This window comes from Cataglyphis hispanica, chromosome 24 (genome assembly GCF_021464435.1).
Source record: "Cataglyphis hispanica isolate Lineage 1 chromosome 24, ULB_Chis1_1.0, whole genome shotgun sequence".
Lineage (NCBI taxonomy): Eukaryota > Metazoa > Arthropoda > Insecta > Hymenoptera > Formicidae > Cataglyphis > Cataglyphis hispanica.
Genome location: NC_065977.1, coordinates 2,255,228 through 2,278,378, shown reverse-complemented (window position 1 = coordinate 2,278,378; position 23,151 = coordinate 2,255,228). Strand labels below are relative to the sequence as shown.

Sequence of the window (23,151 nt, the reverse complement as noted above, 5' to 3'; positions counted from 1 at the left end):
AATATATAACTAAGTTAATATATGTTTCATATTGTTAACATAAAAAATATTGATAATTAATATATTAGTCTTCAATGAAAGAACGATCTGTGTAGCTTAGCACGAGTCTGTTAAAGTTGATCACGTGTTCGATGACATATACATGTGCGCAAAAACCTTATTCAAAATTTGTCCCTTTTTATGCGAGATTAACGCACGGTCGATTCGGGCAAATGGTAATTTAGATCAAAATAAATAAAATTATTTTGAACACTTTACACTTTTAACGATTTACAAAAGGATCTTGTACTGAGAAAAATCAGAATTTGGAAGAATCTTGGAAATAGTTTGAACAGAGGATCGAAAAATACAAAAGTTTGCACCATGGGTATGTAAATCACCAGACTTCTTTAATACATTTATTCTTATATATCCATATTTATACACAGTAGTAGCTATTATTATTATTATTATTATTAATTATATAATAGCGATAATGGCGTAATGCATTTTGCATTCGCATTTAATCGGTTAATATTTGACAAAAATACAAAAATTATTAATGTATAATAATTATATATCAGAACAAACGTGCTTACTCTCAATCTCATCTTTCTTTCTTTTTTTTTTTTCTTTAACTCCTACGCCTCATATTTTGCATCTCTTCTCTCTCTCTTTCCCTTTACTTTTCATTATACATTACACTTAATGTACTGTTTTTTTTTCTTTTTTTTCTATTACCCTAGATTGATTCGAGTATACATGAAAAGTGCGATTGGACTAAAACATACACTAAGACAAAACGAAAACGTTACTTGTGATTCTCCCTCAACTTGGTTTCATCAAGTCGTTTTTTATTTTATTTTATTTTTTTTTTTTTTTATTCTGACGCCCGGCTACGTTCGAACGCGTATATTAAAATCAGTTTGTTAGTAGTCCACCATGAGACTACGACGAAGACAATGTAGTTCAATGTTTTTTTTCTTTTTTCTCGAGAGAGTCGACGAGTATACAGATTTATACTTTTTCTTCTCCGAAAAAAACAAGGAAGCTAAACTACATTTGGTCTTCAAAGTTCTTCAAAACGCATCCTATATATTCATACCGCATTTATACGAGTTTATGTGTGTATGTGTGTGTGTGTGTGTGTATTTATATATTTATATATTTATATATATGCAGTCGCTATAACGAGAGTTTACTTACAACTATTTACTTCTCGCTTACATTAGCGGTATCTCGTAAAGCTTTGACGACCGTCTCACAATCAGCCGGTCCATTCGTGCTAGAAGAAACATTATTACTCCTCACGTTTATATTGTACACGCGCAAAATGTAACAATTCTCTCTCACAGCACCTTCGTAAAAACGCTTCACGTACATTTTTCCTTTCGTTCGTGCATTACATGATCGTACTCTTGCTCTTTTACTTTTCTCTCTTCTTCTTTTTTTTTCGCTCAGAGGAATATCTGTGATCATTCATTATTCACAATGCAAAAATGTAAAGTATGTTTTGAAAATATGTGTATGCGTATGTGTATGTTCCGTTGGTCAGTGTATTATATTTCGTTCCGATTAATATATATACAGGATATTTTTATAATCACTGCATAATACTTTAATAGAATATTTCGAAAGTAAAATAGAGTCGAAAATAATATAAAAAAATTGAGTCACAATAATTTTGAATTGGCAATAAAAATATCACATAATATTGGATGATTACACTTATCACAATTTGTAATCAATATTCATCAGTTAGAATTGATATTGATTATACATAGCTAAGTCTGTTTCATTGTTTCCTCACATATGAATATTATATATATGATGATAACTATAATAAACAGTTAATGTATAGTGACAAATTGATTAATAAATTTGTAATAAATTTTATTGGATTTAACACAATTCTTTTTATATAGTTAATTTTTCAAAAATTATTATTTAAAGAAGAATTGAATAATTTATATGTAATGCAGGTAACAATAAAAATTTAATTTAATTAATCAAAATTTAATTTCAATCAGCATTGGCTAATTATCATAACGTATGTACTATCCATACATAAAAAACAACAAAACTATATAAAATATGTAAAAATCATATATTATAAATATCAGTACCAGATGAATATGCAATATTATATGATCAACTTTGACCACTTACAATTCAAAAATTATTGCGATCTCGACATTTTCGTAGAAACATTTTCGATACTATTTTACTTTCAGAATATGATATTAAGTATCGTACATTAATTGTAAAATATACCTTGCATAGTTAGTATAATTCGCATCTCTCTAATCAACACTAATAATGCAGTATTAACGAATGTATACACCAGACGGAATCGATCTTTTTTTTTTATTATTATAATCTCAATGAAAAAGATACAAATATCGCTATTATCCGCCGTTACTGCACATATTATTCTCATTTGTCTCAATAATTCTCATATCGTGTCTTTATTTCGATCATTCTTGTCGACTTCTTCAACAAAGATTTGTATAACTCATATCTGTCATGTATTAGAATATATGATTCTGTTTATTGTTGCAATAAAAATCATTACATAATTTCTCTGCACATGCTGTATGCTTTGAGCGAACGTCTATTTTTTGAGTAAACTGTAAAAAAAACTGCAACACTTTTAATTTAACGTCATTAATGCTTTTTCAAAAGCTTTGTGATATAATAATGATATAATAAATATTAAGATTCGTTAACCTTAATAGTCTTAATCGTTTTGAAAAAAAATTTTATCCATTTTCTTTTTAATATGTTTAGAAATGCACTAATATGCCAAATGATGATCCGTAACGTTTTTAGATATGTCTTTTCAACAAACTTCAAGATAATAATCCTATAAAAAAAACTATAAAGCCTTCAAATATATAATTTTTATAAACTAAATTATTTAATCACTAATTATGGCATTCAAACGTCAATATAAATTAGTAAACAAATGAAAAACAAAAAATAGAATGCACTAATTTGAGAAATGTGATATTCTCATCATAATAATTTGAGATTCTGATAATAAAACATAATCTCAATTGTTGTCAATCTTACGAAAAATAAGAGCATCGCTTTACGAGAATCTAGTCAAACGTGCGAATACAGAGAAAGAAATAAAAGTAATATGCAAGTACAAAAATAAAAAAAAAAAAAACAGAAATAGTTACTACGTTTCATACTGTGGCATATTCGATTTTTTGTAACGATACTGAAAAATAATGTGAATTACATATATGACTTTCTATTGGAGATTAAGATTATATAATTTCGATATAATACGTATATGACATACATGTAAAATGGATATATGCTTTTTTAAATGAGGAATAATAGAAATCAATTCCAATCATAAAGATGTGTTCAAATCAAATGTATGCAAATGCAACAATTGCAATTCTCATCCAAGATCGTTGTGAATATACCGAAAATAAGAACGCTATAAATTTGTATATAAAAATTTACGTTTTCACATCTATAGCTTTATTCTCGCATTTTTAAACGACACGCTATCACAAAGATGCGTTTTTTTCATATTTATTAAATCAAGATGCTTACATTATACGAGAGAAAAAAGAGAATATAAAGATACATTATGTATCATCCTTTTTTTTTAGTAGTCAATACAATATATTCGAAATTGTACTGTAATATACAGGCAGGAGATCTAGTGCAAACTCAATGAGTGTTATCGCTCTCTTTTTCGGTGTATCATACGATAAAATCACGATAAAATACCAGTTTCATCGTATTGTGTGACGTGCCCGAAATTTGTCATAAATTTTATGACATGGTTATGTCAGAATTTATTATCATGATCGCGCGATGTAAACGATAATTAGTCTCCCATAATCATCATGTTATAAACGCTACAATTTCATTTGGCACGAGTGCAATTCGCCATTGGAAAGAATATGCAAATTATTATATGAAATTTGCATGTATCATTGCGTAAAATGCAATTATTTTGTTGTAGTATCGCACTTTTACTCTGATATCTCCGTATTGAACAAGTTTGCGAGAATATGCTAAATTGAAGAAATAAAAATCACAATTGATTAGTTTATTATCGCTACAAATCATTGAAGGAAGCATCCGGTTAATAATTGCATATACCTTTCAATTTTCAAAAATATTCACTCTTTATTCCATTCTCATTGACGTCGCCAATTGTTGAAAATAACAAAGAAAAACAATAGTATATTATCTTTTCAAAGTCAAAATATTTTTCTTTCCGATGTAAACACGAGTCAATGCGGAATGAAGAGTCAAAGTCTCGTACCATCTGTATTTCACACTGTGGCAAACGGCTTAATTTCTCCATTAGTAAGGTGTTGTATTAATTCGCCATGTGTGTGTGTCAAGTCCGAAACTTTATTTTAATTGCTGCCGGTCCAATAGCTCGGGCTGTATCCAGGCTTTGCTTGAGCTTTATTCTGCGAACTCGTGTTGGACCTCTGGCCCGTGCTATTGCCTCCATCCTGGTGAAGCGGTTGATGCAGCTGATGCGGTATAGTCGGGATGAAGAGATGCGGCGTGCCGTAACCACCAGGCAAGCCAGCGTTTTGGCTACCCGTAAGACCAAACGGTGGCGGTGTAGCCGAGTGAAAAGCCTGCTTTTCGTAAGACTGAAAAGAAAAACCAATTCATCAATCATCGAATGATATTCAAAGGACAAAATTTCCAACGATGATCGTAAGAGATTACTCACGTTTACTTTTCCGAGAGCCACGTGACTTTTAGCGTACATCGTGGCGCTGATGTCCGTTGCGGAAGAACCAGCGGTATTAGTATTTCCTGTGGAAGTGCCAGTTTTGCCGGTCTGAGTGCCGGTATAACTGCTACCGGTGCCTTTGTACTCCCCGGAAGGACCGGCGGAAGCTAATGCGTCGTAGCTTGCGCCGGCGCCGTAACCGGATCCGTAACTACCTGGCTTGGCACTGTACGCGCCGCTATTTGTACCAGCACTTCCGGCCGTCGCTATTTGCTATATAATGTAGTAAATTGACTTGATATTAGTATCAATACCGTCTCGTATTAATATTAGATGTTATTAAATTTAATACTACTATTATTAATATTATTATTAGTATTATTTTTAGCAACTCTTTAAATATTACTATTAGAATAATCAAGTAGTAACATTAGTAATGTTAATATTATTTTAATCACCCCGAATCAGTCGTAAAATTGATGAAATTCATATGTATGTAACTTTGCGAAAAATGATCACAGAATGATATTTTTAAAAATATTTTAAAACTTTAAGTCTCAACCACGAAAAATTGACACAAAAATCTTAACTTTCAACTCATGTACGCCGAAAAAAAATTCTTTTGTGATTTGATATAATGTATGTTTTAATTTTATCAAAAAATATATAACATCAATAATATTGATATTAATGTGTAACTAATAATGTCTATATCTAAAATATCTTATTAATGTTTTATTTACCGGATAAATAGCGGGGGTTCCATACTGAAAACCTCCCGGCATAATTCCGCTGCTGTAAGTAAACGCATACGCATATCCCGGAGGAAGAGTAGGATTCATCATCGGCTGTTGCGTGGCAGTCTGCAAATTTCCATAAAGATTTTGCACAGTTTTTTCGTAGTAAATCAATTTTCTCGCAATTTTACTGTAACAATAATCGATACTCACTTGTTGCGACATAGTGGAAGGTACCGGGGATGCATTACTGTCGTTTCTGGCGAACCTGGCGTCGCTAATACTGGTATAGGCTCCCTGTACTCCTTGTACACCTTGAACACCTTGCACGCCGGAGAGCGCGTCACCTCTACCACCACCGAGACTCGTAGCCGGACCGGTTGTCTGATAGCCCAGGGCCGCGTCATAGTAACCAGTAGTTGGCTGCACGTTAGTCAGGGAAACCAAACACAAAACTACATGCATACACTGTGTACTCCAAATACAAGAAGACTAACTAACGTCTATAATCTCTATGCGTACTTAGGGACAAGTAACATGCGATAATATATATATATATATATATATATATATATATATATATATATATATATGTATGTATAAAATATATATATATATATATATATGTATAAAATATATATATATAAAGAGAAGTTTAAGATGTACTTATTCGATTGGAACTATTGCTCGCAATATATCAAACTAAATCGCATATATATATATATATACACGAATAAACATAATATCTTATTCTCTTTCTATATTTATATACAGTCTGTCTAGTAAGATATGGTCGGCCTAATTTACAAAAAAATTTATTTAAAAACATAAAATACATAGGTACATTCTATTTGATTAGAGCTAAAATGCAATTATATTAATAATGTTCCAGTTACCAGCGACGTCGATAGTGCTGACTGTGACTGCGATAGACTGACATGCGACTCCTGCGTCAATTTAGAATAAAGCATGCCTTTGAAAGGCATATTCATCTCTTGAGATGATTGGAACTATAGTTCCAATCGAATCTCTTGAGATAATTGCTTTAAACTAAATACTCGTCTTCCATAAAACTTCTGTTTGATGTATGTCCAAACATTTTCGATTTGCGACTGTGACGACCAAACCAATTGATCAAGATCGCTAACCCGGCTCGTGTAAAAATCCGAAATATAGCTTTATCAACTGCAAGTTATGCCGACCACGCTCTTATTAGATTGATTGTTTAAAAAATATCCCGATAAAACGATAAGAGAGGGAAAGGAAGAGAGCTACAAAATATAATACAATTTTTATCGATCATTTTAACACATCACCACGTGAAAGTATGCATACTTTCATACAGTTTCAGACATATGACATTACTCATACACATCAGCCTACTAATGAACTCAAGGCAAGAAAGAAAGAGAAATATAAGCCAAGATAGATCGGAAATCGAACATATGATATCTGAATGATAAATGCAAGCCCTACAATTCCAAAAATACTTCTTTTACTCCCTTTTACCATCGATAAAATATGTGTGCATGAAAGCGTATCAAAAACCCGATCTGTCTTTACTATAATCGATCATTTCATAACGGCTACAAACTTGCTACAAAGAAGAACAGGTTTACATTGTCGTCATGAAGGCATTCATACGAGATTGAAAAAATTTTGATGAAAATATTGAAATTACGAGCAGCTACCAAGCAATAAAGAAACGATTACTTTGAGAAAATTTTTGTACTAAATAATAATATAACATAAGACAGAGTAAGCGCGCTTCTCAGAACAGTACATATTCGTAATAATTTTTTTTTCCTTAGATATAACGTTAAGAATCGCATTTACGCGAGATCGATCAATGACCAATTAACCAATAAATTATTTTATTTCAATGTATGTTACTCCAAAGAAGCTAGTTACTCACAAATACATTTGTACTAGAATGAATCATAAAGACACAAATGGATTGATTGTTCGAGAAGTGACTGACCATATGAGGTAACCGTTGTTGCACCAACTGCAGGTCTTCATAGCTGTACACAGGTTGCTGAAAAGCCGCATACGCCGGTACACCCGCTTGACCCATGATGTACTGATGACTCAACATCGGAGTCATACTTCCGGCTGCGCCGCCACCTGTCATGTTACCGCTGTTGCCTGTCACTACTCCGCTCGACGTGCTTTTTGGTACAGCTGATTGAGAATACATGATCGTTAATTAAATTATCAAAAAAATTTTAATTGCGATTTTTTTTAAATTATTTTTTTCTACTAACCATTAGAATTCGTTACTTTGGTCTGCGAACTATTAACGGAGGCTGAAGTGAGACCCAACGTCGGTGCGCTAGTCGTCGCGAGAGAACTATTCGACGTTGTCGCACTACTATCATATTGCGAATCCTTTGTCGCGGTGCTGTTTAGTTTGTGATTCGCGTGGGACGTCGCTTGCGGTTGGCTAGCATAACTACCATACGGACTCGCATAAACCTGCCGAGAATTAATTCAACATTTACGTAAATTACGTTATAACTTGAAAGAAGTGCTAAAAGATATAACAGGAAGTTGTACTTACAGACTGCGCGGCGCTCTGATAAGCACCAGAACTCTGCGTTATCGGCGATGTAAACGTCGTAACAGAAGATTGATAAGCTGGCTGATAAGCCTGATATCCAGCATTACTGTTTGATACCGTGTTAGTAGCTACACTTTGCGCGTATTGCGATGTTGTTGCCGCTACGTATCCGCTCGTGGGTTGATAGACCTGCCAAGGAAAACAAATAGTTTAAAAAAATTATTATACAATTAAATCATCAGAATTCAAGATTAGATAATTACTACCTGGCTACTAGTAGTGGGTTGATTGTAACCGGAAGTTACGGACGCCGATGCGGAAGGAGACGCTTGATTGAAAGTCGACGCATTGGATTGCGGGAACGACGTCGAGTTGTAACTCGCCTGCGAGACCGTAGCTGTCGCGGAATAACTATTTGTACTAGCAGCTGACGCATTTTGGAAGGTCGACTGCGAGGACTGATTGTTCGAATACGCATTGTAAGTACTCGGCGTAGCGCTTGACGATTGGAACGACGATTTCTGCGACGGCTGATACGTCGTCGTACTGCCGTATGTCGCCGCGTTTCCAGGAGAGACTTGCGATGTAAAGTCCTGTTTAGTTATGTCCAAGCTTTGGCCAGTGCTACTGCCACGAGTGAAACTTTGAGAACTGATTGAATGCTCGCTCGATACTGGCAAATTGTCGGTACTCGATAACTGAAAATTCCATACAATTATAAATTATGCACATCAAAAGTTGTCATATATACTTGTAAATAGTAATCTAAGAGCTGACTTGACAAAAGTGAAACCTACCATCTGAGAGCTGGCGTTGAACGGTGCGGTGGAAGTCTGCGTCGTTTCAATGTCGAGCGAATTACTCGTATTGGCAGTGTTTACGGTATTCGCACCGGAAGTCATGTCCACGCCGGGAATTGTACTATTTGTGGAATTATATTTTTCGTTTGCCGAACCGTCAATAGAGCTCGAATCACTACCGAATTCAAGCGCACCAAATTGTACATCAAGAAATCCGATTCCACTATTCACTGCGTCGCCTGGCATCTCTACAGCACTCGATGGTATCTTTGATGGTGGAGGAACTCTTGGACGTTGTTTTGTTTGTCTTTGGGGCTATAATTGTAAACATATATATATATATATATATATATATATATATATATATATATATATATATGTGTCAATCAGTCATCTAAGTCATCTAATATAAGTCGTCTAAGATTTTAAATATTATGCGTAATTAAAAGATAAATTATATATACATTGCAAAAATTTATTAAACAGTAAAACTTTTACAATTTTGGTTTCCTTCATATTTTCATGAACATTACAGTTTGTATTTATTTCTTTTATTGTCTGCCCACTATAAAAGAAAGAAATATTGTGCAGCTACATATAATCTCTTACACTGAAATGTAACGCAAGTAGAGACATAAATGTTTGCTATTCTTTAACTTATTTCAAGAAATTTTCCATTCTTTAGACTTTCCAAAGCATTAAAAATTATCAAAATTCTATTGTATATTACAATACCTGACTAGACATAGATGATGAAAACGACGTTTGTCCAGCCGCTTTTAAGTTTTCGCTCGTCTGTTGAGTAAGTTGCGTCAGATATTGTGTTTGCGCTGCTGTTAATACACCACTGCTAATAGCACTGGGTTGTTGCGACAATTGCATTGTTGGTAAACCTAATACAGCTTGCTGCTGCTGTTGTGGTTGCTGTTGAGGTTGTTGTTGTATCAAACTCTGTTGTTGCAACGCCGATATTTCCGACAATTTTGGTAGTTCCTACACATTGCGTTGAAAAGTATCATTAGAATATGAAGTAAATAGATATACAGTGTATCACACAATCACTATACAATATTCTCTCCTTTTGAAGGTAAAATACGATTTCGACAAAATAGTTGAAAATTTTGAGAGATATAGAAATGTCGAAAATCACAATAATTTTTTAATTACAAGTAATCGAAGTTGGCCGATGACGTCGCACGTTTAGACTTGTAATTGTACTTATAGATGCACTAATTCATCATTTTGTCATCAATCATACATGAGAGCTGATACGGATATTAACAGTCCAATTAAATTTGTTTCTTCACTTCTCATGTATGATTATTATATATACTATGGCAAGTAGTTATATTAACAAATTGACAAAATAATTAATAGATTTTAACATTAGATTTAATAATTTAATTCTAATTAAATAAAATAATTAATTTTTTTAAATTGTCTTATAAAAAAGGATTGATATAATGCATATAATAGTTAAAAATTAGTCAAGTTTTAATCATTTGTCAATATCAGTAGATTATCATAATATATGATATATATTATATATATTATATATATTATATATATATATATATATATATATATATATATATATATATAAGTATATCCATACATAAAAAAATGTCGAAATAATATAAAATATGCAGTAAAAATTAATATCAGATGATTGTACTTACTAAAACTAATAATAGACCATGATAAGTATAGTTACAAATCTGAACACTTGAGTTTCATGCAAACTTTGATCTTTTATGGTTTAAAATTTTATGCAATAATTTTATAAAATAAAATATTGTATGATTGTGAGACAATTTTATTTCTATATATCTTGTAAGATCTTACTTCTTGCTGGAGCAACGATAAATTAACGCCTTGGCCTGATTGCGTTGGTGATATTTCCTGAGGCTTTGGTTCTTCTAAAGCAGGAGGAGGTTCAAGGATATTCGCACTCGGTGTAAAGACCTTAGTATCTGCCAAAGATCCTGTGTATTCCTCGTTGTCCCAGTCTTCTGTAGAATCCAAGTTATTCCAAGCATCTACATACAGATTATCTCCATTAATATATATATATATATATATATATATATATATATATATATATATATATAATATTAATTATATAATATTATATAATATAATTATATAATATATAATATTATATATAAATATTATATATATATATATATATATATATATATATATAATTTATATTTATATCATTAATATACGTAATTTATATTTATATCATTAAAATTCATAATATATATTTATGTAATTTATATTTATATCATTGCTGAACCCATTATAGATCTTAGATTTAGATGCCATCAAATGATGTCTTAAATTTGTAATATATTTTTTAATTTTGTAATGATTCTGTCAATGATGTTCCTATTGACAAATTTTTATTTTTTTGATTTAATTTTCTTTACTTGTGATAAATCTATAAGATGATCTTTAGCAGAACCAATTTTCTATTGATACATAATATATAAATATATTATTTCCTTTGTATATTCCATATAATTCTTTATTATTTATTTATTGAGATTAGTGCATGTACTTACATGATAATTTCATTACATGATAACTATGTGTGCTATTTGTTATAAGCCCATATTACTAATTATTATAAGTTTATAAATTTGTTTTTAATTATATATATACATATATATACATATATATATATATATATATATATATATATATATATATATATATCGTTTAGTTATAATATATAGTTATAATTTGCGAGCAAGACAATTTTGATCAATGTAGATTAAGACTCACCCATTTTTGGTTCCTGAATACTCTGCTGCTGTTCCTCACCTGTCCAGGTGTCAATCGGTCGATTAAAGCTATGAGCAGACGAGCCAGACGCCGGATCGTTCCGGTTCGCAAATGTCCTTGGACCAAGACCTCTACCACCGCCACGACCCCCACGACCTGATCTTCCTGGTCCACCTCTGCCTCTTCTACTGTAGTTGCCATCGCGAACACCGTCCTCCATGTTCCTCTCATTCTCCTTGTTTTCTCGCCCGCGCCCTATATTTGCCAACAAAATTTTTTACAAAAATTATTTTTTATAAAATTATTATTTAAAAAATATTATTATTTATAAAATAACAGCGTAAAAATTTCTCTATACAACTGATTTTAACTTAAAATCTCGCTATAAACAAGTAAGAAAGAAAAGGATAGTATACAAACATGTTTGTCTATTTCTAAGTAATTAAATAATAATAGAATTGAAAAAGAGTTCAACCAACATCCACGATTGTCGTGATTAGCACGACCTCGCATGCGTGGAGCACCGCCACCCCGTTGATTGCGTCGTTCTTCCCAATCACCACTGTCGTCCTGACCACCTGACTGATCCGCATTCTGTTTTGAGCCGCTAGGCTGACGCGGCTTCTTCTTTTTAACTTCCCATTCTGTTTTCACTCCTTCCAAAAGATCGTTGACAGCACGATCCAAATCCCCGTCGCTATCGTGCAAAGCCATGATCACTTCGTCTTCCGAACGTCGAGTCATATCCATGACCTGCTTGATACGTTCTTTCAGGACAGGATCCTCACCTCCCGCCATTCTGGTGTCGATGATTTGTGCGTGCCGAATCTGATTAGTGTTTTGCTATATAACAATCGTTAGAAACAGTTTTCCTTAAAATGTTAGTTTGATAATTTTATAAATGTTATAATACATATTCAATATATCCTCTTTATCTTATCTTACAGTCATTTAACTAAATAGATAAAATTTATTTTGTTACAAAGCAGAATTATTTTTTTTTTTTATCAATTTATCTAGTGCACAGCTTAGATATTTCTTATCAGAAACTATTATTATAAATCCTAATCGTTAGATATGTTTTATAAACATTAGATAATGTAAAATAGATGAAAAAGTTTGTACCAACCTGAGCCTTGTCATGTTTTGTCGAATCTGATTTAGCTTGATGATGATCTGATTTGCCATGTTGTGATTTGTTTTTATTGGTGCCTCTTCCACCAGAGGACACCATAGATTTGTTGTTTGAACTCATTGCCAACTAAAACCTCACGTACTCACGGTATCACACTATGTACACTCTCTATTTACAGTCTGAAACAGAATATGTTTGCTATTACATACATATATACAATCTAAATTCATTGATGATCATTGAGAATTAATTCTTAGATTTCCAATAATGCAAAAATTATATGTTGTTTCTATTCATTGTAATAAAAAATGCAGACAAATATATTAATTAGAATATAAATATGTAAGAAGCATCTTGTTCTGTACAAACCAAACTATAATTTTCGAAACAAATGATATCGTAAACCAATCAAATAGTATTTACAAATATTTCACAAATACCTTTCTAAAACAATATTAATTACTTTAACATCTTTTTTAATAGTATTTTACAACTTGAATTAATTCTGTTTTCATATAAGTTATATATATATATATATATATATATATATATATATATATTTTATATTTTATTTTACACATTAGATATAATAAATACATATAAATATATATGCTATTAAAAATTAATTTCTCTTTAATAGCTTGTAAAATGTATCTTGTGAAACAAAGAGCTGTCATAAAGGACACCTTATCACTGATATTAGAAGCGAAGTAAATTAGTGGAACCTGAACATCTGTGTATTAAATAAAAAAATTAACAAAATATTATTATTATGTTGCTATCAAAAATTCCCAGAGTGATCATTAATTGTATAAAGTGGATTCTTTCGTACACATGGATAAATAGAAAAATACACAGAGGTTGATGAGAAACTAAAGCTAAAGGTTAGGATCATTTAATAACGATAAACGGAAGATATGAAGAATCCATTTAAAGGAACGATGACGAAAGTTAAACGGAATGTATTATTATCGGCCACCGACGATTTACCGCGATAGAGAACGACTCCACCTCGTTTTTTTTCGTCGATACGAAGAATACGCAAATAAAGGTTTCCACGAAGTGTTTCGTAAGTCTCCCAGGACAATCGTGTCGAGGGATTCACGGCGGGAAACCCGCGTCCGTCGATCTTCGCGAGGAATTTCCGCGAGAAAATTTCAACGTGGGACCGATCGTGGCAGGAGAGAGAGAGAGAGAGAGAGACAGACAGAGAGAAAAAGAGAGAGAGAGAGAGAAAGAAAAAAAGGAACACTTTGTCGGGCGCGTCGTCGGTCGCTCGTTTGTCGGCACGCCGTTTACTGCACGAATGCGAGAAGGTCCGAATGTGCGAGGAGAAGACAAGAGCGAGCGAGTAGAGACGAGAATGAAGGCAGACTCTCTCGCGCTGAAGTTTTCGACGCGCGCGCGCGGGCGCGATTTCCTCGAGGAGCGAGGAAAACTTTTTCACAGGGCCATGTGCCACGGTAGACGCCATTTCTGGTTAGCGAGAGGAAGGCTTGTCAACTATCGTCGCGGCGTTGCATCGATGGATCGCCGAGACGGGGGTCTCGGAATGGCCGTGCCGAGAAAGGACGATCGCTTTGCTTGGGTAAACTCACACACGGTTATTACTCCACGGACGTGGACGTGGGTGTGCGCGTACTTCGGTTCGGTGGGCGTGACGAGGTGCAGAAGACGTTTACGGGACTCACGGCACCTCGGCGCTTTGGGCCGTGGCGCGCGTAAAACTACGAGAAAAAACAATGAATTCGCCTCGTACCTGCGTTAATGCGCTCAAAACGCAGCTCGGTCACGTGACCGCCGGGTTCCCCCCTTCCCTGATGCACCAGGCACCTAACCAGCGCCTAAACAGCGCACCGCTTTCTCGCTCTCTTTATCGGGGACTCTATATCTACACGCGCAGCCTAATGTCCATCAGGCCTGGTAACCTGAAGCAAACTGAACGCGCCACGTTTCATACGCCTGCCCTATCGTGGGCAACGTCCGGAAATGCCCCGCAAGAGTTACATAGAAGTACCATAGAAATATCATAGAAATCGAATCTATATAAGCTGTGTTCTAAAATTCACTGCTAGTCAGTGTTGTTCTCGGGGACGCTTTCTCGCGCATGCGCAGTCCAGTAGTAGAGAAATCCAGTGATGGCGCATCTCGTAACATATTTGTGTATAGACATTGTTTACAATAATATGTTTAATGCCAGAAGTTTTCTTCAACTAATTATAATTATTTTTTAAGTAATTTTTAAATTAATTTCTTAATTATTTATTTATAATTCATTAATTTGTAAAATAATGTAGATTATTTTTAACATTGCTAAGTAAAGGGCCTAACACCACCCTTTTTTTTACAAATTTGACACGTACCTTAAGACAACGTCTTTCACAGAGAATTTTGGAACACGGCCACAGTACATATATGGTAGAATTCTTTAGATTACATATATTATATAAAGATATAGAATTGTAATTTTTCTCCGACTTTTACATCCATTGTCCAAAATAGAAACGACACATCATTGACTAATAACTAAAAGTATAAATATAGTTTATATGTAGATTGAAGATTAAAGATTGAAATTTTTGATTAATCAGAACACAAAACAAGCTAAAATTTCTTTGTCTTGATTGATCAAATTTCAATGATTATGTTTACATGTCGGATTTAATACATCCGTAGGTCTAAGGCTGGCCAATCAGAGTCATTTTATTATTCAGAGGATTAACTGTGATTGGTCCGTTTTAAGTTTAGGGAAACGTAATTATATGTATTTTATATGCTGCGGAATCAATAATCATGATGTATAAATGTCTAGGTATTGCGATGCATCAGACGCGAAAATATCTAAACCGGAAGTGAAGCGATTCTATGTCAGCTTTCTTCGAAGCTTAGGAGCCTATCCTATAGACGAATAGTTGATTGGCTAATGCGACGTTGATCACACATATACATCCGTGTGCAAGATGCAAGGTGCAAGAGCCCTAAACCCTATGCCCTATAACGAATTATGTGAATTATAAATAAACTTTGTTCAAGATAGGAGTTGGGATAGTTTTGACAGATCGGTTATGTGTGATTGGTAAATATATTGTTTAATCTTCTTATAATTATAAATCTTTTTATATTATAAATCTTATAATCCTATCATTTTTTTAACTATCTATTAATAAAATACATTTGTTTTTAGAAAAGTATAAAGAGAAAAACAAAATATTTACGATTTTTAAGAAATATCTCAGATATATCTGTAAAAGACAATTTAAAGACATCTTATTGTCTTTTAAACATCTTTAAAATGTCTATTGGCTTTTCTGTACTATCTGGGATTTAATCGATTTTTTAAAAATTATATTTGACTTATTAATTAAAATTTTGTGTGATTACAGATACATACAGTTGAGAAGATGAGTAGCGAGACGCAGATTGCAAGTATAGTAAATGATATCTTGGTAAGTGTTAAAAGATATTATTCTTAGGCATGATACATATGTGTTTATTTTTTCTTTGTTCATAATTTTGTTGAATTTTGAATATAATCTTAATTTTAAAGATTAAGATATAAAAAGATATTAATAAGAGATGTAGCAATTTTTTTCTTTTTTTTTATATATTGTATTTTATATATTTTTATATATTTTTTATATATTTCAGAAAGTAGAAGCGATAGAGGAAGCATTTAGTTGCGTTCTTGTTCATCAGCCTAACAATGAAAGCGAGAAAATAACAACATGGCAAAACGAACTAAAAGGAGTTATGACTGGATTAACAAAGGAACAGCAAGAAGCTGCTGTTCGTCAATTTCTTTCAATGGCAGCAGCTATGACTAATCATAGACGATTACAGTTATTACTATCGCTGTTACAAAACTTAGTGCAATCAAATTTTTTGCCTGCTAGGTATATTTTTAGATAAATAAAAGTTTTTGTCTTTATTTCTTTATTTTCATTTTAGCATATTAAATTGTTTTTTGTGAATCTTTTCAGATTAGTATGTGAATGTATATTGAGTTGTGATAAATTACAATATCAATTGGAAGACTTTTGGGTTGAGTGCTTTGTTCTTATTCGACATATTATTGGTGGAGTTGATTATAAAGGAGTGAGAGAGATCATGAAAGTACGTACTTATTAATAAATTATTATTGGTCATATTTTTAATGTGTATGCAGAACATTATTGAATATTTAAATTATTTACAAAAATATGTTTATTTTTTATATCTTGTTTTATACTAGGGATGCAAAGAAAAAGCACAAACTATACCAGCACGATTAAATGCATCAGTTCAACCACAATTAAAAGCTTTAGAGAATGTTATTGAATATATTTTTGATAGAAATGCGTGCTTACTGCCAGGTTATTTTATTGTTAATGAGATACAGAAAGCTTATCCTGATAGCAAAAACTGGCCTCATTGGGTAAGTAATACAAGTAATTAAATTTAATAATATTTAAAGTATTATGAAAATATTACATTTCTAACATTTAGGAATTATATAAGATTTGTGCCAAAAATTTGGTTGTACATTAAAATATTTCTTAAAATATATACTTTAACAAGATTTGTAGAATTGAAATGTGTGTGTTGTGTGTGTGTGTGTGTGTGTGTGTGTGTGTGTGTGGTGTGTGTGTGTATGTGTGTGTGTGTGGTGTGTGTGTGTGTGTGTGTGTGTGTGTGTGTGTGTGTGTGTGTGTGTATATATGTATATGTAAAAATGCAATTTTGTGGAACCATAACAATTTTAAACATTTTCATTAAATTATTAATTAATAAGCTACTTTGTTATTAATAAGATAATAAATAGATTAATTCTTTTTAATAATAATTGATTAAAGACACAAAAGTAATTAATTTCTTAAAATAATTGATTTCTTAACTAACAAATTGAAATATTTTATGAATATTATTGAATAAAGATAATTTATGAAATTGCTTCAAATATTTTATAAAATTTGTAAAGAAAATATTACTTTTTTGCTGTTTAATTTTACAAATATATATATATATTTGTTCCAGAAGCTGGCAAAATTGCTCTCTAATTTTGTTGAAAGTTTTCGAAACACTGCGCAAATGGTATCTATAGTAGGGCATTCAAAGATGTTACCAGTAGTTGAACATACAGGATATGCAGATCACTTAATCAATCCCTGGTTGCTGGATCCTACTACATTGAAATTTTCTTTGAAAGGAAACCTACCTTATGATCCAGATTTACTTAAACCTCAAACAGAATTGCTTCGATATGTTCTGGAACAGCCATATAGCAGAGATATGGTCTGTTCGATGTTAGGTTTACAAAAACAGGTAAGACTGTTCAAGTCAAAATATATATGAGATATAAACATAGACGTTGATAATATGCAAAAATTATTGAAAGAGGAAAATAAGAAAAAAGAATTAGATATGTTTATGTAAGGTTTTAGTTTTATATATTGAATCTATTTCTCAAGTTATTGTATTGTATAATGATTTTAGAAAGCATTGTATAATAACATTAATATATTTTTAATAGCATAAACAACGATGCATTGTCTTGGAGGAACAGTTGGTGGAACTAGTCATACTCGCGATGGAACGGGCCGAGAACGAATCTTTACCGGCTGAAGGAACGGACGGGACCGTTGCTAATCATTGGGTGTGGTTGCATCTATCCTCGCAGCTCATTTATTTCATCCTCTTCCAATTCGCGTGTTTCCCAAGTATTGTTATGGCGATACACGATAAATTGGCAGGTAGAGACTTAAGAAAGGGCAGGGATCATCTGATGTGGGTCCTTCTGCAATTTATTTCCGGCAGCATCCAACGAAATCCATTGTCAAATTTCTTGCCTGTACTAAAACTGTACGATCTTCTTTATCCGGAGAAGGAGCCCTTACCAGTCCCGGATTATACGCAAGCATTGTGCACTCATCAAATGGCCATTACATGCATTTGGATACACTTGCTAAAGAAAGCTCAGTCCGAACCAGTCTCCAACATTCACAGACCTATACCGCACACGCTGAAGGTCCATCATGAGTTCTTGCAACATCTAGTTATGCCAAACACGTCTCTTTGTATGGGTTCGGACTATCGAATCGCACTGTTATGCAACGCTTATTCGACAAATCAAGAATATTTTAGTAGACCGATGGCGGCCCTAGTTGATACTATTCTGGGTACACAAAAGAATCAGCAGCAGCAACCTTTGCAAACTTTGCAGAATACCGCGGCGCTAGCAAACGGTCCAACGACACCGCTCTCGATGTCTATCTTGGATTCATTAACCGTACACTCTAAGATGAGCTTGATTCACAGCATTGTCACGCATGTGATCAAGTTAGCGCAATCCAAGAGCAATATGGCATTGGCACCGGCACTTGTTGAAACCTATAGCAGATTATTGGTATACACAGAGATTGAGAGTCTTGGCATCAAGGGATTTATTAGTCAGTTGCTACCGACAGTCTTCAAATCGCATGCTTGGGGTACGCTATACACCTTGCTAGAGATGTTCAGTTACAGAATGCATCACATCCAGCCACATTACAGAGTTCAGTTATTGTCGCACCTTCATAGCCTTGCTGCGGTGCCACAAACCAATCAAACGCAGCTTCATCTATGTGTCGAGAGCACGGCTCTACGACTGATCACTGGCCTGGGTTCAGCAGAAGTGCAACCGCAACTATCTAGGTTTTTGTCGGAGCCGAAGACCCTCGTATCAGCAGAATCGGAGGAGCTCAATCGGGCGTTGGTGTTAACGCTAGCGCGTTCCATGCACGTAACCGGTACAGGTGCCGACAGTCTCAGTGGCACATGGTGCAAGGAATTGTTGAACACTATCATGCAAAACACACCGCATTCCTGGGCGAATCATACCCTGCAGTGCTTCCCACCAGTGCTGAGTGAATTCTTCCAGCAGAATAGCATAGCGAAGGAGAACAAGCAGCAGATTAACAAAGCAGTTGAGGAAGAGTATAGAAATTGGTCATCCATGAGCAATGAGAACGACATTATCGCGCACTTCTCCGTGCCCGGTACGCCACCGTTGTTCCTATGCGTTCTATGGAAGATGATATTAAAAACCGATTGTATCAGTCCTATCGCATACAAAATTCTCGAGAGAATCGGCGCCAGGGCACTGTCGGCTCATCTTAGAAAATTCTGTGATTACTTAGTGTTTGAATTCGCGAACAGCGTTGCCGGTCAGCATGTTAACAAGTGCGTCGATAGTATCAATGATATGATCTGGAAGTATAATATAGTGACTATTGATAGATTGATACTTTGTTTGGCATTAAGAACTCAAGAAGGTAACGAAGCACAAGTATGTTTTTTTATTATACAGCTGTTGCTGTTGAAAGCGGCGGAGTTTAGAAATCGATTGCAAGAATTTGTCAAGGAGAACTCACCAGAGCATTGGAAGCAATCGAATTGGCATGAAAAACATCTCGCCTTTCATAGGAAGTTTCCGGAGAAGTTCGCGCCTGAGGGCATTATGGAACAAACTAGCGGCGGACCTAGTCAATATCAAAGTTTACCTGTATACTTTGGGAATGTGTGTCTTCGTTTCTTGCCAGTTTTTGACATAGTAGTGCATCGGTATCTGGAGATTCCACCTGTTATCAAAAGTTTAGAGATATTGTTAGAACATTTGGGCTGTTTGTATAAATTTCACGGTACGTTAAATCATCTTTGCAAAACGATATCGAAAACTTTTTATTGTTTTGTGTGACGATTAATAAATTGTTCGAGTCTGTTTAAGTATACTTTTCCTGTTTTACAATTAGAAATTACAATTACAAATACTTTTTTTGATAATGCGCAGATTACATAGCAAATCAAAATTAATTTTTATCAGAAATAATTATGATTTATTAATGTTTTTAGATCGACCTGTCACATACCTTTACAATACATTACATTATTACGAAAGAAAATTACGAGATCGACCATTGCTGAAACGTCGATTAGTGTCTGCTGTTTTGGGATCATTGCGGGAAATCAGAGCACCAGGATGGGCGCTTTCTGAAGCTTATCAAAAATATATGACGCTCTTTAATGAGGAAGCAGTGCAGTGGATACCAGAATTGGATTATTACATTCGTCTTGTACAAAGAATCGTAGAAAGTAAGGCAACAAAAGTTTTTTTTACACGCGAGTTAAGTTATGTCTTTATTTTATTGATTTTGCATCTGAAAAAGATGTAGCTTTTTGTGTTTACAATTATAAAGTTTCTTTTTTTCCAAAGATTAAAAATGAATCAAAAGTTTATTTATTTTCATATTAACATAAACTTTAAAAAATTTTGAAATTTTCCTTAACAAAGATGAAATTATAAATGAGATGATAGACATAATAAGTGATTCATTTTAACTGAACATGTATGTTAAAGCAATGTCTGGCACGGCTCATTTTCCTGCTACCGATTGGAGGTTCAACGAATTTCCAAATCCAGCAGCACATGCATTATATGTGACCTGTGTGGAACTTATGGCTCTTCCAGTTGCTGCAAATTTAGTAGCTAATTCTTTATTGGACGTTGTTGCTAAAGGGTACTGTTGTTTTTTTATTTTCAAATTGCTTAAAATCATATTACTAATTCAGCGTGATTGTAATCACCGAATTGTTTCATGTATAACTTTATTATTTTTTATCCTATATACAGATATACCGTTGTACCATCGGATGAGATACATTTGTGGATAAATTGTGTCGGTTTGCTGCTAGCGGCGCTACCGGAATGTTACTGGTCAGCGTTACATGAGCGTTTAGTGGAGACCATCAGCAGTCCCGGTCTGGCTAATTGGCAATACAATAACTTGACGCCATTTCAAATGTTCAATTTTAACACTACACATAATAGTTTACTAGAAAATAAATACAGTTACATGCTCGCACTGGCACATTCAGTGTGGCATCATGCAGGTGTAGGACAGATTACAACAATGCCTCAGTAAGTACCGGATTCATATAAAATGAATAGGTTTAATGTTTTCGAAGCTTTCAGAAATAGAAATTCTATTATAGCATTTTCGTGCACTCGTTATTTTATATCATGTATTCTTATAAATTATAAATTAATGAAAAAATATTTCTTTATAGGTTTATTAAAGAAAAATTGCAGCCAGTTGTGAGCAGTGAAGAACAATTGATATATGCTTGCCACTTGATTGGTCCTACATTAACGAGATTTAATGCGGAACGACCACATTGCGTAGTTGAACTTGCCGTCTCTCTATATGAGATGTTGGAACGAGTTGACCACACTCAAGCACATTTAAATTATATGGATCCCATTTGTGACTTATTGTATCCTTTATATATATACACAATTTTTGACCTGTTGGCTCTTAATGTCCGCGAAAATTCAGATTTATGTTTTTTACATTAAAGCTTTATTGATCTCTTAATTTAATACAATTTGTTTAATACAATTTTCTTTGTTCTAATATCACAAAAATTTAACGCACCATGCGAGCATTTGTCTGTGTGTAGAGCACTTTTAATAAGTTTTACCAAATATCTTATTATTTATTTTTCATCTGATATAGATAAAGATTATAAAAAGTACATGTAAAGTAGTAATGAGGTTATATAAAATCAAGAATAATGCATTTCTATAAAATTTCACTCGGAAAATATATTGGATCTCGTTCCCTAATATTTTTATCAGATTAAATATTTTTATGATAAGATCAATACATACATGTATCCTTTTTATTTATCTTCACATATCTTCCTTAATGACTACAATAGGTATCACATCAAGTACATGTTTGTTGGTGATATGATGAAAAATGAAGTGGAATGTATTATACGAAGACTGAGGCCTGCATTGCAAATGAGGCTGCGTTTCATCGCTCACATAAATATAGAAAAAATCCATACGTCCTGAGATACAGTTATTCCCACTACTACGGGAATAATGCAGTGACATATATAATTCGGTATTCTGGATTAAATATTAATCCAGAATTAATCCGGTTATTGCAAAGTATTGAATAAGAATTATTAACGCGAAATATAAATAAATATAAGAAATGTATATTTCTTTTATTCTACGAAATGTTTATCTTGTACTTGATATAATCGATTATATACGTGAAAAATAAAATGTGTGTTTGACTATTGCTTTTTTTTGATATATTTTCTAATTTATAAGTTTGTTCTTTTCAAAATAAACTTTTCAGATAAACTTGCACTTTTTAAATAATCTTTTTATATATTAAATATTAAAAAAAAATTTTCGTAATGTAATGTATTAATTGTATATTAAATAATTGATTTATAATTTAAAATATTTGTATAATTTATTATTCCGCTTGTATACATCACAATACACAAAATATTTTCGGCTGCAAAATGTCAATAACATATGGTATACTGTCTTGTCGATGTAAACATTAGCGCGCTATTATTTATGTTATATATAT

At 33.1% G+C, this 23,151-nt stretch overlaps 2 protein-coding genes across 8 annotated transcripts; one reads left to right on the top strand and one right to left on the bottom strand.

Moving 5' to 3' along the window:
- Positions 1–368: 368 nt before the first annotated feature.
- LOC126858089 (protein lingerer) lies at positions 369–14,682 on the bottom strand. Of its 6 annotated transcripts, none has more exons than XM_050608127.1 (15): positions 14,499–14,682; positions 12,734–12,918; positions 12,084–12,447; positions 11,605–11,859; positions 10,657–10,850; positions 9,547–9,804; positions 8,809–9,126; positions 8,278–8,709; positions 8,012–8,200; positions 7,716–7,926; positions 7,430–7,632; positions 5,662–5,832; positions 5,455–5,574; positions 4,709–4,984; positions 369–4,625 (listed from the first exon to the last, which is right to left on the bottom strand). In XM_050608127.1, exons 2-15 carry the CDS (start codon positions 12,857–12,859, stop codon positions 4,377–4,379), a joined length of 3,366 nt encoding a protein of 1,121 aa, XP_050464084.1. In that variant the 5' UTR covers positions 12,860–12,918; positions 14,499–14,682; the 3' UTR covers positions 369–4,376. The 6 variants fall into 6 exon arrangements, with proteins under 6 accessions (XP_050464084.1, XP_050464083.1, XP_050464082.1 ...); XM_050608126.1 differs by having other exon boundaries at positions 5,662–5,871; positions 10,657–10,823; XM_050608125.1 differs by having other exon boundaries at positions 5,662–5,871; positions 12,084–12,432.
- A 954-nt stretch (positions 14,683–15,636) lies between these two features.
- On the top strand, positions 15,637–22,961 carry LOC126858175 (mediator of RNA polymerase II transcription subunit 23). 2 transcript variants are annotated; one of them, XM_050608276.1, is made up of 12 exons: positions 15,637–15,815; positions 16,123–16,185; positions 16,388–16,632; positions 16,720–16,852; positions 16,971–17,153; positions 17,756–18,040; positions 18,249–20,394; positions 20,606–20,845; positions 21,111–21,270; positions 21,384–21,671; positions 21,821–22,027; positions 22,475–22,961. In XM_050608276.1, exons 2-12 carry the CDS (start codon positions 16,141–16,143, stop codon positions 22,611–22,613), a joined length of 4,071 nt encoding a protein of 1,356 aa, XP_050464233.1. In that variant the 5' UTR covers positions 15,637–15,815; positions 16,123–16,140; the 3' UTR covers positions 22,614–22,961. The 2 variants fall into 2 exon arrangements, with proteins under 2 accessions (XP_050464233.1, XP_050464232.1); XM_050608275.1 differs by having other exon boundaries at positions 17,753–18,040.
- Positions 22,962–23,151: the final 190 nt, after the last annotated feature.